The sequence below is a fragment of the Eulemur rufifrons genome, chromosome 2 (assembly GCF_041146395.1).
Source record: "Eulemur rufifrons isolate Redbay chromosome 2, OSU_ERuf_1, whole genome shotgun sequence".
Classification (NCBI taxonomy): Eukaryota; Metazoa; Chordata; class Mammalia; order Primates; family Lemuridae; genus Eulemur; species Eulemur rufifrons.
Genome location: NC_090984.1, coordinates 48,936,382 through 48,957,356, shown reverse-complemented (window position 1 = coordinate 48,957,356; position 20,975 = coordinate 48,936,382). Strand labels below are relative to the sequence as shown.

The 20,975-nt window shown below is 39.1% G+C and overlaps 2 protein-coding genes and 1 pseudogene across 4 annotated transcripts; 1 reads left to right on the top strand and 2 right to left on the bottom strand.

Moving 5' to 3' along the window:
• Positions 1-491: 491 nt before the first annotated feature.
• On the bottom strand, positions 492-5,740 carry LRRC57 (leucine rich repeat containing 57). The gene is made up of 6 exons (XM_069461087.1): positions 5,679-5,740; positions 5,330-5,435; positions 5,085-5,223; positions 4,246-4,514; positions 1,423-1,608; positions 492-1,006 (listed from the first exon to the last, which is right to left on the bottom strand). The coding sequence occupies exons 2-6, from the start codon at positions 5,411-5,413 to the stop codon at positions 965-967; spliced, it is 720 nt and encodes a 239-aa protein (XP_069317188.1). The 5' UTR covers positions 5,414-5,435; positions 5,679-5,740; the 3' UTR covers positions 492-964.
• A 108-nt stretch (positions 5,741-5,848) lies between these two features.
• Positions 5,849-18,239, top strand: HAUS2 (HAUS augmin like complex subunit 2). Of its 2 annotated transcripts, XM_069461066.1 has the most exons (6): positions 5,849-5,952; positions 11,237-11,329; positions 11,708-11,777; positions 12,702-12,834; positions 15,337-15,445; positions 18,048-18,239. In XM_069461066.1, exons 1-6 carry the CDS (start codon positions 5,860-5,862, stop codon positions 18,237-18,239), a joined length of 690 nt encoding a protein of 229 aa, XP_069317167.1. In that variant the 5' UTR covers positions 5,849-5,859. The 2 variants fall into 2 exon arrangements, with proteins under 2 accessions (XP_069317167.1, XP_069317175.1); XM_069461074.1 differs by lacking the exon at positions 11,237-11,329.
• Positions 8,444-9,269, bottom strand: LOC138376613 (ubiquitin carboxyl-terminal hydrolase isozyme L3 pseudogene; annotated as a pseudogene). Its single transcript, XR_011231673.1, has one exon. The product of XR_011231673.1 is annotated as a ubiquitin carboxyl-terminal hydrolase isozyme L3 pseudogene (transcript).
• Positions 18,240-20,975: the final 2,736 nt, after the last annotated feature.

Sequence of the window (20,975 nt, the reverse complement as noted above, 5' to 3'; positions counted from 1 at the left end):
AAAGTTCTCCTGTCTTCTTCCTGTAAAGGATTACTCTTAAACTTCCAGCCAAAGTTCATTAAAAATTCTTTATTTAGTATATGCTCTCATTCAGAGAATAAACTTGATAAACATAGGTTGTTTTAAAATATTGTAGCAATGGTTTCTTGATAGGTAATTTGATTAGTAGTGTTATAAATACAAAAAGGGGAAAAGATTACCAGAAATAAAACATAATATTTCTAACAAAGCTTCAGGAAAATCTTGATTATTAAAATCCCTTTTGTCTTACAAGTGTTGCATATACAGTTTTTGCTCTTAAGAGCCCTCTACCAATAAGGCACCTGCAATAGTAAAGAATTTGCTACTGCAGCCTTGGGAAACATCGTAGTGTTGTGTTGGTGCTTCTCTGACAAAGTACACTTTTAATCAAGACAAACAGTCACATATTTAAGTATGTCCTAAATTCTAAATATAAACACTGCAATTGAACTGATGGACTGCAATAAAATCATAAATCCTTACATTAACCATAGCAGCCTCTCACAAATTATTTGAATTTCATAAAAATATGAAATGTTAACACAGAGATGGAACAGCAACTGACTTTATGAAAGCTCACACATTGAAACTAAAGAAAATCTCAAGCTGTGTTGTGGAGCTATTCTGTTCCAGGCAGCACCCCTCACTGTATAAATAGCAACTAGCTACTGGTTTCTGAAAGCCAAACTAATGATGGTTTTGAACATCAACCTTGTGCATTGTTCTATCCATGACTCAAAATCGAGGAATCCTCCTATCTCCTGATTCCTTATTTGAGAAGATCCCTGAAAAGGAAACAATTCATTGTGTGAAATATAATCTCCTGGAATGTCATCTCCTCACTGCAGATATCCTTGACAACAATAGGATCCTTTGATTCAGCCAGATTCCAACAGAGGATCGAAGTCAGTATCCTATAAGGTTCCCATGGTCCTGGAGAACATCATGCAAACTTCTTCTTTGTGGCTGTGAACCTCTCCATGTACTAAAAAACATGAAATAATACATATGTAGTATTTTGGTATGAGCAAATAAATACAAGCCATACTATTTGTTATTTAGGCTTTTATATATATTTTTTTCCATTTTGGCTTTTATTGGATATGATCCTTCATTTCCTGCAAAATCTACCTGTTCTAAATGCAAATTTAAAGCACATAGTTTTAAAAAAGATTTTGTATTTTTTTAGGAAACACATCAAAAGACAAAGATGCTTTATGATAAGCTGTCTACAGAGAAAAAGTCATCTTGGCACAATACAATTTGGCTGGTTCTTAGAACCCACTTCCAAAATGGGGGAGAACAAATTCTGTTGACATTAGCTGTAAACTAATGTGGGTTATTTCACCACTGTCTTCTCTAGGGTAATGACTAGATATGCAGAATAACACTAATTCATACCTTATCATAGCCTTCCAGTTCTCGAAGTTTCTTTATTTCAAAAAGATTGCCTTCCACAGCAAGTAGACAGATCTGGGAATCACTGAGGATGCTCTGTGGAAGCATGCTAAGCTCAAGACAGTTCTCTTCCAAGCGAAGAACTTTAAGGCGAGGACAGCAAGATATCTTTACTGAGATCTGAGATATCTATTCAACAACAAAAGAATAATAGGAAAAAGCATAAGCATTATAATGGTTACTTTTTAGTACATTAAAACTAAAAATCTTTACTTGACTATTTGTCCTAGTTTTCCTTTCTTTTACCGCCTCCATTTTCTCACTACCTACTCACTCCAGAAGCTTCTGTTATCTAGCTTCTGTTACTACTCCTCCACTTTAAAAAAAAAAATGCTTTTATGAAGGTCACCAGTGGCTTTTTGGAAACAAAATTTTCTAATAATAAAAGCACTATATGTTCATTATATAAAATTTGAGAATCACACAAATTTAAAGAAAAAAGTTTACCTATAATCCACCACCCAGAAATAACCACCATAAACATTTTGGTACATTTACTGTCAATCTTTTTTTTTTTTTTTTTTGAGACAGAGTCTCACTCTGTTGTCCAGGCTAGAGTGCCATGGCGTCAGCCTAGCTCACAGCAACCTCAAACTCCTGGGCTCAAGCAATCCCACTGCCTCAGCCTCCCGAGTAGCTGGGACTACAGGCATGCGCCACCATGCCTGGCTAATTTTTTCTATATATTTTTAGTTGTCCAGCTAATTTCTTTCTATTTTTTTTTTTAGTAGAGATGGGGTCTCGCTCTTGCTCAGGCTGGTCTCAAACTCCTGAGCTCAAACGATCCTCCCGCCTCGGCCTCCCAGAGTGCTAGGATTACAGACGTGAGCCACCACGCCCGGCCTACTATCAATCTTTTATACGTACACAGATACCACTTTATTCCTTTACTTCCAAATTCAGGAATCGTCCTCATTCCCTGTTCCATTTAATTGTACCATCTATCCCTTCCTTAAAACTCTTCTTGTGCATAAGTACTTGGTTTTTCTTCCTATCTTTTGAATTATTCCTGATTTTTGGCTTCCCTTGTTCCTATGGACATTTTTCAAGCAGCAGTCCCTAATACTTCATATTTGATCTCTCCAAATTTTCTCCTAGAAAGCACATTCATTCTTAAAGCCATCACTTATGTTATGACCTCGAAGTGTGTAACTACATTCATATCTACTCATCTCTACCCCTATGTCTCCAACTTTCAGCAAAACATTTCCATTTAGATGATTCACCATAAACAATCTGGCATATCAGCATATCCATTCTCAGTAGCACCACTGTTCTTTTAGGCCATCAAGCAACTGTCTTTGACTCACCTCTTTTGCCTTTTAAATGCTACAAGTCACCAAATTCTATTGTTTCTGCCTGGTATCATCTCAGATCATCACCTGGGAACTTACTAGAAATGCAAATTCTCAGACCTCATCCCAGAGCTACTAAATGAGAAACACTCAGGGTAGGGATGCAGTGATGTCCTTAAACAAGCTCTTCTGGTTATTCTGATGCACGCTATAGTCTGAGAACCATTGACTAAGGGCATCAGGAGAGGTGAATGTGGAGTAAGTCCTCAGCTGACACTTAATGCTGAACTGATTCACAACTTTTTTCCAAAAAGTTCAAAACATACAGGAATAGCCACTTTAAGAGAAAGATGAAGCCAATCTTCTCAAAGACTGGCTGAATTTATCACAATTTAAGATCACTACAATTTAGAACAGTAGGCCGGGCGCGGTGGCTCACGCCTGTAATCCTAGCACTCTGGGAGGCCGAGGCAGGTGGATTGCTCAAGGTCAAGAGTTCGAGACCAGCCTGAGCGAGACCTCGTCTCTACTAAAAATAGAAAGACATTATATGGACACCTAAAAATCTATATAGAAAAAAATTAGCCGGGCATAGTGGCGCATGCCTGTAGTCCCAGCTACTCGGGAGGCTGAGGCAGTAGGATCGCTTAAGCCCAGGAGTTTGAGGTTGCTGTGAGCTAAGCTGACGCCACGGCACTCACTCTAGCCTGGGCAACAAAGTGAGACTCTGTCTCAACAAAAAAAAAAAAAAAAAAGAACAGTGATAACCGTATGTGGCTAATGGCTACTGCATTGGACCACGAAGATCTAGAAGCAGATACAAGGAAAACTAAAGGCTACCCAATCTCACAGTGTTTAATGTTTCATCACTTGTGCTTTATGCTTAGACAACTATCTTTGGATTGTTTTTCCAGACAGATAAATATTAACCAAAAAGCTTCCAAAGTAACGGAAACAAAATTTTAAATATTATAATTAAAGCTGTGCAACAATGAAATGGGCTATCTCCAGAAAGCCTGTCACTTAAGGTTTTTCAGCAAAAGGAGGACACACAATAAAGATGTAAAACAAAAAAAGAGAACTGAATTACCTCTGATGTTTGACTCTCAGAACCTGAGCTTAAGCCTCATTTCCATGCTATGTCCCTGACATAGCTCCTCGCTAGATGATTAGGGGCATATTTGAGGAGGATCTGAAGAACTCTTCAAGATTTGTGAGACAGTAATTTAACTTTTGAATGATCTCACCCTGTTACCTATCCCACCCTTCCCCAGACAGCTATACAACTAACACACCCAGTGTCCCAACTAACTCCATGGCACTTTGGGCTTTGAAATTAGTTCAGCCCATAGAATATATCTCTCATCTATACTCTAATACCTAGCTCCATGATGACAGTTTAGGAAACAAGAGGTTATCTGGAGGCCATAAGCCACACATATATTGTAGAAAAAAACCTTAAGCTCCAGACCTGGTTTTGGTTGAGGTTGAGTTCGATGGCCTGCAGTTCCCCTACTATGTCAGGTATACTTCGAATCTTGTTCTTGGAGAGATCCACCACATCCAGGTGCCGTAGGCTACAAAGTTGGGGTGGTAGTGCTCCCAGTTGGTTCCCAGAGAGGCTCAGGGTCTTGAGGGCAGAGAGTTGCCCAAAGGTAGATGGCAGCTCTCTCAGGTGATTGTTGTTTAAGCTTAGCGTCTCTAGTTTTTTCAGATTGCATATCTCCTCAGGAAGAACAGCTAGCAAAGAAAATTTTTTAAAAACCTGAATCTGATAGAGCTTAAAACACCTTTGATGAAGTTTATATAGACTATATGGCAGCCTACTTTGCCTCTTGTTAATATAGGTAGAATTCCCACATGTGCCATTTTTAGGTATTGCATTTTACTAACACAGTCTTCAGAAGGTGAGGGTGCCATCAAAATGTAGGACAGCATTTATGTATATAATGGGCCCTTTTTGTAAAGGGGCCCAGGCACAATCCAACAGACATTTTGTGAGATTTGAAGGATCCTCCCCTTCCCATCCTTCCTCCCTTCCAAATTAGGTAGCTCTGTTTACATCACATCCCAAAGATGTTCTTCCCTTTCAAGTCCAAATTAACCCAGTAACAATCGTTACACCACCCAAGGAGGCTTGTAGATGTAATTACAAGAAGTAGAAAGCTTCAAGGACTCTGACATTCTGCATCTTGAGCCCTCTGAACGGTTTCATAACACCACCAACAACCAAAAAAATCAGCTTGTAAGAGAAAACCACCCTTGGTAACAGCTGATCACTAGCAAAAGCTTCTCAGGCAAAAGCCATACTCAGTTTGTTGTTGTTCAGGGAGAGGCTCTTCAGGAGAATGAACTTCCCTATCAGCAAAGGCGGTAGGCTCTCGATCTTGTTGTTGGACAAGTCGATGGTCCTGAGGTTGCTCGTCAGCTTCTGCAACTCTGAGGGGAACTGGAGAAAGGAGTTCACAGAGTGGAGAATCCCTCACCGATTAACTTCGCAGCCCCCGCCGTCCCTTTCCCTGTAAGTTCCCTGGTCGGGTCCCTCCCAGTCTCACCTCGGTCAGTCCTCGGTCCTTAAGCTGAAAGACACCAGTTTTCTGCGCCGTTTCCACATGAGCGCGGAGGGCACTGTTTCCCATCCTAGCGCCGCCACTCACGTTCCTGCGGGAAGAAAGTGCAGCTGTCACCGCCCAGTCCAGGCACACAGCCACCTCGTCGGCCTCCCGGCTGAGTCTCCTGCCCCAGCTGTTATCTCCCGCCGATCCTTGGATCCTGGGGGCCAGCCCAAGAGTGGTAAGGAAGAAAGAGAAGAATAAACAGCCCGACCACCAAGCCCTGCCGCTTTTGCAGCCGAGGCCAGGAGCCTCTGGGAGCTTATGGAGGATCAGGGAAATCCAGACTCACCTCCTACCGCTCAGCTGATTGAGGGTTCCGCAGGGGAAGACCCAGGACCAGCGCGAGCTGGAGATGCGCTCCCCGCGCTTCCGCCTGGGCGGGAACGGCCCGTGACATCATCGAGTCGCGCCGCGCGTTTGCCGTGCGTTCGGCTCAATCTTGGCGCCCTCCGCGGAGGTGTGTACGAGCCATGGCTTCTGCCAACCCCTGGGACCCGGCATCGGCGCCAAACGGTGCTGGGCTACTGTTGAGCCACTTCGTAGCTTCAGGGATAGTCACTCAGGTGCGTAGGGGCAGCGATGGCGTCATCAAGGGGGTGCTCACCGTGGCTACAGAATATGGCTGTGAGGTGGTGGGGCTGGCTACCGGAGTGTGAGTGAGGGTGCGTGTTGAGGGCTGTACTAGAGTAAAGGCGGATAGAGCCTCTTCTAGGCAACAGTTGTGACCGTTCTGCCGTGGGTTCTTCCAAAGCAGGGATCTGAGTAGATGGTGTTTAGATTAGGCTGTGTTTTGAGTGTCTGTAGGTAAATTATCCCAGGCCCCTTTGTAGGAGATTAGGTAGACTAATGTTTCCCTGCTTTTTTTTCATCCAGAAATACTGCCTCTAGATTGTAGTGTGCTGCGGGGTTGGGAAATATGGGTAGGTAATTAAAATAAGCATTCCCGACAATGCTCGTTTGTGGGAAGCGTTGAAGCACATATTTGGGGTGAAAGGCGCTGGGTACAGAAGAGCACCATGGGAAGCTCTTTTTTTGGCATCTTTAAAGGAAAAAAAAAAGTATTGGAGAAAAAGCCATAAAAGACCTTGGAACGTGAATGGAGGGAAAGATTAATTTTGAGAAGGAAAGAAAAGAGATTAACTCAAGGGATGGCAGTTTTAGGTTGGAAGGAAGAGCACGTTCATAGGCCAGGGGAAAGGAGCCTACAGAGGGAGAAATTGAACATGTGAGGGAATAATGGAATGCAAGTGACAGAAGGGAATGGGGAAGGTGGGGTCAAGGGCATTGAGACTAAGGGAAAGAAATTTTCATATAAAGAAGAAGTTGAGGAATTTCACTAAACAGGAAACTGAGAAAAGTTAAAAGGTAGACTCATCTGCAGAAAACTGCAGTACGAACATGATGGAAGATTTGTATAAAATATATAACTTTTTATACTTAGAAGAGTGATTAGAGACTTCTAATACTTTACAGTATTTTTTAATTTAAGAAACTAAGACCTAAAATAGCAAAAAAATTTGCCCATGGTCACTCAACTAGTGAAGTAGAATTAGATTCTATCACTGTCCCTTTTCTAACACATTGTGTCATCTCTTAAGGTGAACTGTGATAAGATACTATGATACTATCTTGAAAGTTTTTAAACTTCTTTTGAAGATGTAGTGTCATGTTGGAGGTGGGGATGTTCAGGTGGTCCTAGCTGACCAGCTTTTCCAGGGGTGACCATAGCACTCCCCAGCTGAATCCTTCCTCACTTCTCTCCTGTTTTCTTTCTACCAAGTTACCTAGTACTCTCACTTGTACTGTCCAGTTCCCCTGTCATAAAATAATTTGGTAAACTCATACTATAAGACATTTGGGCGGGGCATGGTAGCTCATGCCTGTAATCCCAGTACTTTGGGAGGCTGAGGTGGGAGGATTGCTTGAGGCCAGGAGTTTGAGACCAGCTTGGGCAATATGATGAGACCTGTCTTTACAAAAAATTAAAAAATTAGCCAGGCATGGTGGCGCATGCCTATAGTCCTAGTCACTAGGGAGGCTAAAGCAGGAGGATTGCTTTTGTTTTTTGGGGTTTTTTTTTGAGACTGAATCTTTGTCACCCTGGGTAGAGTGTAGTGGCATCATCATAGCTCACTGCAACCTCAAACTCCAAGGCTCAAGAGATCCTCCTGCCTCAGCTTTCTCAATAGCTGGGACTACAGGCACCTGCCACAATGCTCAGCTAATTTTTCTATTTTTAGTAGAGACGGGGATCTCACTCTTGCTCCGGCTGGTCTTGAACTCCTGTCTTCAAGCAATCCTCCCACCACTGGGCCTCCCAGAGTGCTAAGATTACAGGTGTGAGCCAGCACCCAGCCTCAGGAGAATTGCTTGAGCCTAGGAATTCAAGCTTATAGTGACCTATGATCAGGGACACTGTACTCCAGCAAGAGTGACAGAGTGAAACCGTCTCTTAAAAAAAAAAAGATTTGGGACGTAGTGTCCCTCTAGAGAGTGTTGGTAGAAAATATAAATGCCTAAACCAAAGGAGTAAGGCACTGGTGAATTTTAGGCATTGATGAATAAGCTCTTTTTGGGGGCAGTGGTTGTCTTGAGGGATATCTTCCTACTGTGTCTCAAGTAACATTAATTAGACAGTTACCTGTTTTAACTACAGTTAAGATCTGCCACTCCATAGCTCCTTAAGATCCTCTGACAATCTTAGTGTACAGCTAGTCCCAATGAGGAAACTATTTATGAACTTGTAGGTTGATTTGATTTTAAGCAAACTTTACATATGAAAACCTATTTCTATTAGAAGGATTCAGCATTAATTGCTTCAAAATGATTTGTCATGTGATCCCTTTAAACAGCCCATCCTTCCTTGCACATCATAGTGCACATCATTCATGTCCATTAAAAATTAAGAATGATGCCTAAAATTGTAATTTCATACAGTTCTTCTAGAATACATAGCTTGTTTAAACTTTATTCTATTTTGATCTATTCATTGGAGAGTGATTTGGTGAAAGAAAGGTAGGGTTAACTGTCTGTAGGATAATGAAGTATTTTTTTTTTAATTCACATAAAGTTTAATCAGTCAAGTTAATGAAAATATCAAAATTTTTGAGTTAGTGTATGGCAGCGGGAATTTAAATTCTGTTGCAAATAATACAGTATTTGGTGTTTCCATTGTTGACAAGCTATGCTGCTGAAAGAGCAATCGCATTAAATCTTAATTCATCAGGGTCACGTTCCATAAACTTCTTGCAAACTTCTATGGTGTCCTCTAATAAAGTTTCGTCACTAGTTTCCCCATGGTTAATTGGAAATGGTTTCCGTCCATCTAATTCATAGAGATGCCCGTCTACATGAACTAATGCAATAAAATGAAGATCTACTTTTTCATCTATATTTGGTGCCTCAGTCTGACCTTCATGGGCACTGGTTTCATGCGTAACTCGAATAGCGTCATAGTTCTCCAGGTATCTGGCTCGTTCTTCAGGGCTCATTGACACAGACTCTTCCAGGAATTTTTTCAAGATTGATCCAGATTCAAAGTGCATCTTGTCTTTATTGTTTGCAATAGCATGGATCAGTCCAATTGTTCCACAAGCATTGCTGATTGTTTGCTTCATGAAATATACTGATGCTGTAACATCCCGTCCCTGAGATTTTATTTTTTCTTCCTCTTCTGTTCTGAATACTTCATACTTTTCTGTAATAGGGAAGAGAAGTAGCATTGCACAGAGTGGTCTTGGTACCATGCTAAGGAGTTCAGGATCCATCCCATATACATCAACAAATTGCCAGTTAGGATGTAAACCTAATTGTTTAAGAAACTTGTTGGTGACCTCAGGATTGGCCTCCAGGGGCAGCCAGCGTTGACCCTCCATGGCGGCTCTCAGGATAATGAAGTATTTGCTTTAGATTTTGCCCCTAGGGCTGCTTTAGTGGCCTCACATCCTATTTTTCCAGCAACCTTAAGTGAGTCATAGAGTCTTGATCAAAGCTCCCTCTACTGGCAATAAATTAAGATAAGGATCTGGATTTACAAAAAAAAAGCAGAATCTACCAGTTCTGTTTTCTCAACCTGTGTGCTGCCCTCCTCTGCAGCCCCTTCCCCATTTGACTGCCTCTGCTCTTAACTTCTCTGCTATACTGCCTCCCTTTCAATGTCCCTCAGCTAGAATTCAGTGTGAAAAAGAAAGGACAGAAAAAAGAAGAAAGGATGCCACAAATTCCAAGTTCATACATATATATATATATAGTACACAGTGTCATCAGGAATTCCTGTACTCATTGAACAATCATTTTTTATTTCCTCTGCCTTCTAGCTCCTGGCTCTCCGTTAGTTTCAATTTTCATATTACCCCCAGTTAAATTTCTAAATTAAGTATTATATATTATCATTGTTACTTCTTCACCAGAAAATGTGCAGTTGCTCCTGTTTTTTGCATTATGATTGTTTAGGATAGCACTCAAGATCATCTATGATTATATAGGAAACTACATTTCTGGCTACATCTTCCCCTGCTCTTCTCACATGTATGTTAATACTGACAGTTATTGAGCATTTATAATGTTATGTTCTTTCTACCTTTTCCTTCCCAACCATCAGGAGCCACTTGAGGACAGAGAGCTTATTTCATTAATCCTTGTATCTTCCATTGCCTAACTCAATAAGTGTTTATAAAAGTGATTATTTTCAGTCAGCAAACTTCTGCTATGAAGGGCCAGATAGTAAATATTTGAGGCTTTGCAGCCCATATGGTTGCAGCTATTCAAATAGGTGATTGTAGTGAAAGCAGCCAGAGAGACTATGTAAATGAATGAGAGAAGTTCTGTTCCAATGAAATTTTATTTCTGGACCCTGAAATTTGAATTTTATTTAATTTTCATGTGTTATAAAAAATATATATATTTTTTCTATTTTTAGTAGAGACGGGGGGTCTCACTCTTGTTCAGGCTGGTCTCGAACTCCTGACCTCAAGCCATCCTCTGGCCTCAGCTTCCCATAGTGCTAGGATTATAGGTGTGAGCCATCATCCCTGGCCTAAAGTATAAATTTTTCTTTGATTTGTTTTTTTCCCTCAACAATCTGAAAATATAAAAACCATTCCTAGCTTACAGGATGTACAAAAACAGTCAATGAGCTACACTTAGTTCATGGACTACAGTTTCTCAGTTTCTGGCCTATATGATCTCTAAAGTTCTTTCCTGTGCTAACATTCTAGAAAAGAAGATGATATAGGACATTATGGATGAAGTCTAGGGTTAAACAAGATAATATTCATATTCTGAGGTAACCTACAATTTAAGAGGACAGTATAACAGAATAACAAAATGAAAGGATAAAAAAAGGGGTATCCTTTTTAAAAGAATGATTATGCTTGGACACAAACATTCCTTTAAGGGAGTGAAAATGTGAACATAGACACTTTGAATGACTTGTAGACAATTGAGACCGTTTAATGAATCAGATAAACTATTCCATGGGGGATTAGTGATTTTAGCCCCAGGGAGGTCAGAGAAACTAGGCCTGCGTCCTTGGAAAGGTGGAGCCTTAGAATCCTCTGATAAGCTATCAGTAACACAAATCTTTTATGTATAATACGTTAGGAAAATAGTACAAAATGATTGTCTTGTTTGTTTTTCTTATTTTTTAATTATTTGGGCAAGGGATTTGTGATAGTGAAGGTTCTAAAAACAGGAAATACACATTGCTACTGTTTTACTCTGTACTTCATGTTCAGGGACAGTGTTGTATGTTATGTATTCTCATTTTAGACCTGTGGGCATGCTATTCCAGTGTACACAGAAACTTTTTGTGACAAACTGCTATTTTCCCTGTTCATTTACCAATAGGAGATGTTAAATATATCTAAGAAAACAACTTCTTGTTTTATGAACTTCTCCAGACTACAGCAGATCACAAATATTCAAGCTGAAATCTATCAGGTAAATTATGTTGAATTTTTCACTGTCTGCTTCTAGTACAGAAAAAACATTTTTTTACTGATTCACATAGCAGTTCGCTTGAACTTAAAACGGTGTCTAGCACATAGCTGGATAGATGTTTACTTACAGTAGTTAATAGTAGAAGCAATACTAATAGTAATAGTAGTAATAACAATAGCAGCAGCAGGGCAAGAACACCAAAATGAAAAGCTTCAGTAAATCCCTTGGGCTCTTAAACAAATTATCCTCCCATCTCACTTAAGGAATATACTCCCTGTAGCATGTTCTTGGGTTAAAGACTATCCATTTTTACCACACTTTAACTTCAGGATACTTTCTGAGTGAGCTAAATGTTAGTTACTTTTGTTTTTCATGTAGAAAAACCTGGAAATTGAACTCCTGAAACTAGCAAAGGATACAGCAGATATTGTTCATCCTTTCTTTTTGGGTAAGTGATTTGGTTAAGTGGGTAATCACTGGAGTTTCAACTTTTTCTTGGGTTATTGTAAATAAGCACCAGGTAGCAAAATTATGATATACCATAGTGTTTCCAGGTATTGCCCCAAAGCTAACACAGTCTTTTATTTCTGCACTCCAGTAGAAGTTGTGTTAACTTGAATAGTGCAAATAACATAAAAAGTGACCATGTTGACTCCTCAAAGTCAGGAGAACTTGAAAGACAAAGAAATGCTGAGGAACTTTCCAGATTAAAAGAGACTAAAGGGGCCATGGTGGCTCATTGCCTGTAATCCTAGCACTTTGACAGGCCAAGGCCAGGGGATAGCTTGAGCTCAGGAGTTTGAAACCAACCTGGGCAGTAGCAAGACCCCATCTCTACAAAAAATTTTAAAAATCAGCTGGAGATGGTAGCATGCGCCTTTAGTCCCAACTACTTGGGAGACTGAGACAGGAGGATCATTTAAGCCCAGAAGTCTGAGGTTGTAGTGAGCTCTCATGATGCCACTGCACTCTAGCCTGGGCAACAGAGTGAGACCCTGTTTTGAAAAAAGAAATAGCTGTAAAATAATTCTTTTTTAATGTTCCAGTGTAGACTATTAGAGACAGGGATAGAAAAAAAGACTTTATGTGAAGAATATGGCTCTGGCTATGAAAACTGAATAAAAGATAAAGTTGAGAAACACAGAGAAAGAATTTAGCACTACGTCCGGTTAACAGTAGGAATAGTAAGAGAAAGTAGTTGAAAATGAAGTTGGTATTGGTATTAAAGATAGCAAAGAGGAGATATTTGGGAGGGAAACAATGGGATAAAATTTTGACATTGATAGTGTCAAACCAAAGCAAAGAAGAAATTATTAGTAATTCCAAAACTTTTCTGATTGCTAACTGTAATTACTGTTTCTGGTTTGTGTAGCTCAGAAGTGTCATACTCTGCAAAGCATGAATGATCATTTGGAAGCAGTGCTAAAAGAGAAGAGGTCCCTCAGGCAAAGACTGTTGAAACCCATGTGCCAGGAAAACTTACCTATTGAAGCTGTTTATCACAGGTAAGACTGAAAAGTAGAAATTAACGGTTATGCATGTTTTCTGAGGGTAATTTTTGTTTAGGTTAGCAGTTACTTTGTAGCATAATTCATGAAGCAATATATTAATGATTGTATTTGTTAACATTATTAATGTTGATACATTAAGCCAGAAAGAAAATCCTTTGCTTTTAAAGAATTATAGCTATTACTTGGATGGAACTGGAGACTTCACAACTAAGTGAAGTAGCTCAGGAACAGAAAAACAAATACCACATGTTCCCACTTATAAGTGGGAGCTAAACAATGGGTAAATGTTGTCATAAAGTGGTGAGAAAAGGGGAGGGTGGGCGGGGTTTGAGGGATCAAAAATTACCTGTTGGGTACAATGTATACTATTCTGATAACAGGTACACTGAAAGCCCTTGCTTCACCATTATACAATTCATCCGTGTAACAAAAAATACTTGCACCCCCAATCTATTGAAATTAAAAAAAAAAAAAAAAAAAAGAATTATACCTGTGGTGAAAAGACGACTTCCTTTTGCCCATTGTGTTTTGGGAATTATAAATTATGACTTTAATGAAAGAACTTAGATCTATAACATGTAGCAAGGTAGGTAAAAATCATTTTTATTATGTATAAACTGTTTTCTGAGAAGTAAATTTATTGTTGAGTTAATATTGCCTATATGTAAATATTCTGTTGAAGAGATTTAGCTGGGACATATGAAAACAATGTCTACCAAGGGAGGAAAAAACTGGATTTTTTTTTCATCTGTATTATTTACATGCCTCAAAGCCTTGCGCAAATGATTTAAAATTTTGCCTCAGTTTCCCAATCCATAGACTATGAGATGATTTTTATTGTTCTCTTCCTGATAGGAATATTTTAAGTATCAAATTAAAGATGTAGGTTATTGCTAGTAATACATAATAGGCCAGGTGCAATGGCTGTAATCCCAGTGCTTTGGGAGGCCAAGGTGGGAGGATTGCTTGAGGCCAGGAGTTAAAGACCAGCCTGGGGAACATAGTGAGACTTTGTCTCTACAATAAATTTTTTAAAAATTAGCTAGGCGTGGTGGTACACACCTATAGTTCTCACTACTTGGGAGCCTGAGCAGGAGGATAGCCTGAGTCCAGAAGTTGGAGGCTGCAGTGAGCTATGATAACACCACTGCACTCTAGCCCTGGCAACAGAGCAAGACCCTGTCTCTAAAAAATAATAATAATAATAATTAATAATAAAAATAAAGAAGCAAGCATCTGGAGATCTAATTGCTAACTTTCTGAACCAGTGCCTTACTAGCTTACCTTGAACAAATCAGTATCTTTTATGTGTCAGATTTTTTTTTTTTTTGAGAAACAGTCTTGCTCTGTTGGCTGGGCTACAGTGCCATCGTGTCAGCCTAGCTCACAGCAACCTGAAACTCCTGGGCTCAAGCGATCCTACTGCCTCAGCCTCCTGAGTAGCTGGGACTACAGACATGCGCCACCATGCCCGGCTAATTTTTTTGTTGTTCTATTTTTAGTTGCTCAGCTAATTTTTTCTTTTTTTAGTAGAGACAGGGTCTCGCTCTTGCTCAGGCTGGTCTCAATCTCAAGCAAACCTCCTGCCTTAGCCTCACAGGGTGCTAGGATTACAGGCATGAGCCACTGTGCCCAGCCCAGATTTTTTATTTCATAGTAAAATAATAGATATACAAAAACCCCATTCTTGTGAATATATTCAGTATCTATTTAGTACAGTATATTACCATTAGTGTATATATTATACTACCTTAAACAAAAGCTGAGTAATGATTTTTAAAGCATTTTGTAAACCCAAAGATTCAAAGTAGCTTTATGGATGGACTATTTCAATAAAGTACATTTACCCTTATTATCTTCACTCTTTACTAAGAATAAGTAGATTGAAATGGAATGAAGTTTTATGTAGGGAATGAGGTTTTATTGTATCTTTTACTTATATGAGAAAAATTTTTTTTTTCTTTTTTTGTTTTTTTGAGACAGAGTCTCACTTTGTTGCCCGGGCTAGAGTGCCATGGCGTCAGCCTAGCTCACAACAACCTCAAACTCCTGGGCTCAAGTAATCCTCCTGCCTCAGCCTCCTGAGTAGCTGGGACTACAGGCATGCACCACCATGCCCGGCTAATTTTTCTATATATATTTTTAGTTGGCCAGATAATTTCTTTCTATTTTTAGTAGAGACGGGGTCTCACTCTTGCTCAGGCTGGTCTAGAACTCCTGACCTCAAGTGATCCACCTGCCTTGGCCTCCCAGAGTGCTAGGATTACAGGTGTGAGCCACCATGCCCGGCCCCATTTTTTTATTTGGATGACAAGTTCAGACTTGCTTAAAGTAAAAGAGAAGGACATTTTTTATCACTGATATTTTCATGAATGCAGGAAGGTTGTTACTGGCTCATTAGGTTGATTGTAATTCTCTTATCTCAAATTAGAAGTCCTGATTAAATGAAAAGAATGGGAACACAAAAAAAATAGTTGACTTTTTTCTCTCTTTCAGATATTTGGTACATTTGCTGGACTTGGCTGTGACTTTCATTGAGAAATTAGAAACCCATCTTGAAACAATTAGAAATATCCCTCATTTAAATGCAAATCTAAAGAAAATGGTGAGTATTAATATAGCTATATTTATTTCTTTTATACTAGAATCTCATAAGTGTGCTCTCCTGGTTTAAGTTTTTGATGGCTAATATTATGAGCTAATTTTTATTTTTTTTTTAATATGAATTAAGTGGTGGGGGGAGTGAGGTTCAATATCCCTTTTTGTTTATTTGAGACAGAGTCTCACTCTGTTGCCCTGGGTAGAGTGCAGTGGCATCATCGTAGCTCACTGCAACCTCAAACTTTTGGGCTCCAGGGATCCTCCTGCCTGAGCCTCCCAAGTAGCTGGGACTACAGGTGCATACCACAATGCTTGGCTAGTTTTTCTATTTTTAGTAGAGATGGGGTTTCACTTTTGCTTAGGCTGGTCTCAAACTCCTGAGCTCAAGCAGTCCTCCCACCTCAGCCTCCCAGAGTACTAGGATTACGGGTGTGAGCCACCACACCCAGCCTAGCTAATTATTATGTTTTTTAATTTCAGCATATTACGGGGATACAAATGTTTAGGTTACCTATATTGCCCTTGCTCCCACCCGAGTCAGAGCTTCAAGCGTGTCCATTCCCCAGATGGTGTGCGCCATACCCATTAGGTGTGTATATACCCATCCCCTCCTCCCCACTCCCATCTGCCCAACACCCTATGAATGTTATTACTATATATGCACTTAAGTGTTGATCAGTTAATACCAATTTGATGGTGAGTACATGTGGAGCTTGTTTTTCCATTCTTGGGATACTTCAGTTAGAATGGGCTCCAGCTTTATCCAGGATAATACAAGAGGTGCTAGATCACCATTGTTTTTTGTGGCTGAGTCAAGCTAATTATTTTTAAAATCAAGAAGCATTTACTTCTTTACATCATTTTTCTTTAGAAATTATTTTAAATACTTTTATTCCAAGATTTAATTAATGTGTTATCTTTATTGTACCAGTGCTACGCTTCATATATCATGAAAGATAGGTATGACCAATCCCTGCCATCAAATTCTCAAGGTTTGGCAAGACAGCTATAAGATATATGCTTTCTATGTTATAGGATTATATTTGTGTAATAAATGCAGCATAGAATTATAAAGAGATGCTATCTATTGTGCATAGATAAGGGAGGGAATGCTTCCAGTTTAGAGGTATTCGGAGTAGAATAGGGGTAAGAGGACTTCAGTAAAGTTTTATATAGGAGTTAGTGGTGAGCTGAATCTTAAAAGAATGGGTGAAATTTGAACGTACATCAGAAGAAATAGTTTGACCAAAAGCAACAAATCAGCACAGGTAGTTTGAGGAGAAAGTGGCATTCCACTTAGGCTGATGCTTAAAGGTATTGAGGAGGAGATTACTCAGGGCTACTTTATGGAACACCTTGAAAACCAGACTAAGAACTTTAGACTTTACTGTCTGATACTGGAGAGCTGTTGAATTGTTTTGTTTTGTTTTTTAGTAAAGGGCACAGAGGAGTGAGTTGATCAGAATTGTACCTTGATCATGGAGAAAATACTGGATAGAGTACACCGAGCCTTGCCATTCCGATATAGGCAGGGAGCATCAGCATCACCTGGAAGCTTGTTAGAAATGTAGATCTGCAGACTTCATTCAGCCTAGATGTTCAGAATCAGAATCTACAGTTTAACAAGTTCCTCAGGTGATTACTATGCACATTAAAGGTTGATCAGCTCTGGGTTAGAAGACTAGACAGAGAAACCAAAGTCAGAGAAACTTGGAGAATAATTACAGTCATTTTGATAAAAGATTTAAAGCATAGGAATATAAAGGATTGTATAGATTTTTTTTGTTTTGATTGTGGAAGATAAATTTCTAGAACTTAGCTACTATTTTGACAAGGACTATATCCAAGGTAATGAAAACTTCTAAAGCTGGGCCCACTGGCTCATGCCTATAATCCTAGCACTCTGGGAGGCCAAGGTGGGAGGATCACTTGAGGTCAGGAGTTTGAGACCAGCCTAAGGGAGACCCCATCTCTACTTAAAACAGAAAAATAGCTGGGTATGGTAGTGTGCACCTCTAGTCCCAGCTACTTGGGAGGCTGAGGCAGGAGGATCACTTGAGCCCAGAAGTTGGAGGTTGCAGTGAGCTATGATGACACCACTGCGCTCTAGCTGGGATGACAGAGAGAGATTCTGTCTTTAAAAAAAAAAAAAAAAAAGGAAGTTTCTAGTCTGAGTGACTTGAAGGTAAGATCAAGTGTGGGTTAAAGAAGTTAATGAGTTTGTTTTTTTGAAATGTCTTAATTTGTGGTAAATGTTTGATAATGGTTCATTGAACTGCAGTTAAATTGAATGTATATCCAGATAGAGATTGCCTGCGGATTTGAATGTGGGACTGAATTTTAGGAATGAGGTTAGGTTTAGCAGTAAAGATTGAGGGTCATCTGCACTGAATTGATAACTGAAGACAAAGGAGAGATGAACTCACAAAGAAAAGGTGTGTACTGTAAAAAGTGGGAGAGCACAATATTAAGGAGCTTTTACAGTAAGGGGCTGGACAAAGGTCAGGTATTAATTTTTGGTATCATAATGATTTGTGATGTAATGATAAGGAATTAGTGACAGATATAATTTCTCTCCTGTTTTCCCTTTCTTTCAACTGTTACAGAGCAAGGCTTTTGCAAAGATGGATGTTTTGATGACTGAAACAGAAGAACTAGCAGAGAATATACTCAAGTGGCGAAAACAACAAAATGAAGTTTCTTCTTGTATCCCCAAAATATTAGCTGAAGAAAATTATCTTCATAAACATAACATTATTATGCCTCCTTTACCTTTCACTTCTAAAGTTCACGTCTAAACTATTATTGCCAAGAGATCATCAACTTTATTTTTGCTTAATTATATATAGTCATACATTAAGTCTATTTCTAGTCAATTGTGACATATTTTATAGGTTTTGCTGCTAGCAATACTGAAAGAGCCCTCTTTATATTGGAGGATTAAGGTTCATTAAGACCAAACTGACTTTTTCTTTGTTTTTCATATATTTTCATTCCACTTTTCAGTAAAGCTACTGAAGATTAAATATAATTATGATGATCTATTAACATAAGTGAATTAACCATTTCTCAAGCAGTAAATTCTTTATTGTCTTTTTAAAAAATGCATGTTTCTGAATTAGAAGAGTCTTCTTGAATTGAAAATGTCTGTGGTGATTATTCCTGTGGGATTGTCAGTGATTATGCAGAACAGAATAACATAGCAGGCTTCTCATCCTTTGAAAGATCTGCTTACAAGGTTTTTCCTTGGCTGGTGCATCTGGGAACTTAGATATCAGAATGTGTCTTAGTCCATTTTCTGCTGCTATAACAAAATACCACAGACTGGATAATTTATAAAGAACAGAAGTTTATCTGGCTCATGGTTCTAGAGGATGGGAAGTCCAAGAGCATGCACGGCACCAGAGTCTGACGATGGTCATGCCATGGCAGAAGGCGTCACATGGCCAATGAGCATGAGAGATATATCGGGCCAAACTTATCCTTTTATCATAACAAGAGGGTTCCCTCCCCATACTGACTGGTAAGAGTGGTTCACTGTGACTAAGCTGTTGGTACAATGTGGTTTGTGCTGAATACCCGCTTTCCTTCTGGGAGTTTAGAATTTTCATACATGCTAGGTAGAAATTACATATATGACCAGCCCCCAGTAAAAACCCTGGGCACTGCATCTCTAACGAGTTTTCCTGGTAGACATTTCACACGTCACAATTCAGGTGCTAGCAGAATGAAGCACATTCTGTGTGACTTCAATGGCAGAGGACTTTGGAGGCTTGTGCCTGGTTTCCCCCCCATGCACCTTTTTCCTTTTCTATTTTGTTTTTGCTGTAATAATTCACAGCTGCGAGTGTGATGCTATGCTGAGTTCTGTGAACTCCTGGCAAATCATTCAACCTGGGGGTAGACTTGGGGACCCTGACACACTAAGCAATTCCTGAGGGTGTTCACTGGCAGCCTTAGGAATAGGAAAGAAAAACAGTAGAACACATGAAAAGGCACATTATGGTAAAACTTTAGAGGCTTACCTTGCAAATGCTCAGATATTTTACCTATCTGAGGTTATTGTGCATATAATAGGGAGTGGTAGTAATACTGCCTCAAGATGTACTCATTTTTATCAGTACTATACCCCTGGCTTACTTTATTTTTAGAGTTGGGGTTCTGTTTTGCTTTAAAACGTGTATCAGTATTTTTATACTGTTCAATTCTCTGAATCTTAGGGGTTCACAGAACCTTGTATTCATCCCACAAGAAGACTTCGGCAGTGATGAGTAAAGAAGTTCATAAGGAAGCGGGATCATTACCAAAAAATATCCTGCTAAAACAACAGGAATCATGTTTTGAAGCCTACTTTGCTAATTTTTGCAAATGGGATATAGAAGAGTGATTGTAATATCTTGAACATTACCTAGATACTTAAGCAAAACCATTAGTTGTATTTCATCTGAAATCTGTTCACACTCAGGCATGGTTTCAAAATACCTTACTATGCTATTTCTTCGTGTGATTTCATATATATGTGTATGTGTGTACATATATATATTCATGTCACATTTCACAAATTGATATGCCAGGTTTTTAAAAAATTTTTTGTATGTCTTTTTCAAAATAGAAAAATAACCCTGTGATTTCTAACTAAAATTTTGTAGCCCTAGTCTGAATCCTAAGTTCTTGATTCAGACTAGGGCTACAGATTCTCTATTGAGCTTACACAGTATAGGCATATAAGCTATCTGACTCAAAAGAGCTTGAGGTAAGTTAAGCTTAAGGTCTACCTCAAAGAAAAAAGCTAATTTAATACTATTCTACAGTCCATAAGTGCTGATTAATTTTTTTCTAAATTCAACTTTTATACATGTGTATACTAAAAACAAAAAATTACCTCTGAGTTGGGCTTGGTGGGTCATGCCTATAATCCCAGCTACTTGGGAGCTTGAGGTGAGAGGATTGCTTGAGCCTAGGATTTCAAGTCCAGCCTGGGCAACATAGCAAGATCCTATCTCTAATTTGGAGAAGAAGGGAAAAAAAGAGCTCTGGAATGTCTTTTTTTCTTACACTAGGAGAGGTGTGAGATTTGCAGATTTACTTCCAGCATAACAATGATGCCAATTTGTGAAGACTGTTCTGGAGGAATTGAGGTGCTGCCTGGTTTTTCTGTTTTAGTCCTTTCTCTGATCTGTGACTCTGCCAGACTGATGCCTAATTTATCCTCTCAAACCTCCAATAAAGGCACGAAGATAGTCTGCAGAATAGGAGAACCTAAAAGTTTTTTTGACATGCAAAATCTTTAAGAATAGAGTTGGGATATTAATAAAACTGTGATTAGTATATTATGGGATTTCTTCAGATCCCTGTAAAACAAATGAATTTACACAAAAGATTCTACAATTTTAGGAATCCAGTCATGTAAGAGAATTTATTGAAAAAATGCCCAGCTGACCATTGAACAACACGGGTTTGAGCTGTGTGTGTCCACTTATACATGAAATCTCTTTGATAAATATATTGGAAGATTTTTTTGGAGTTTTGTGACA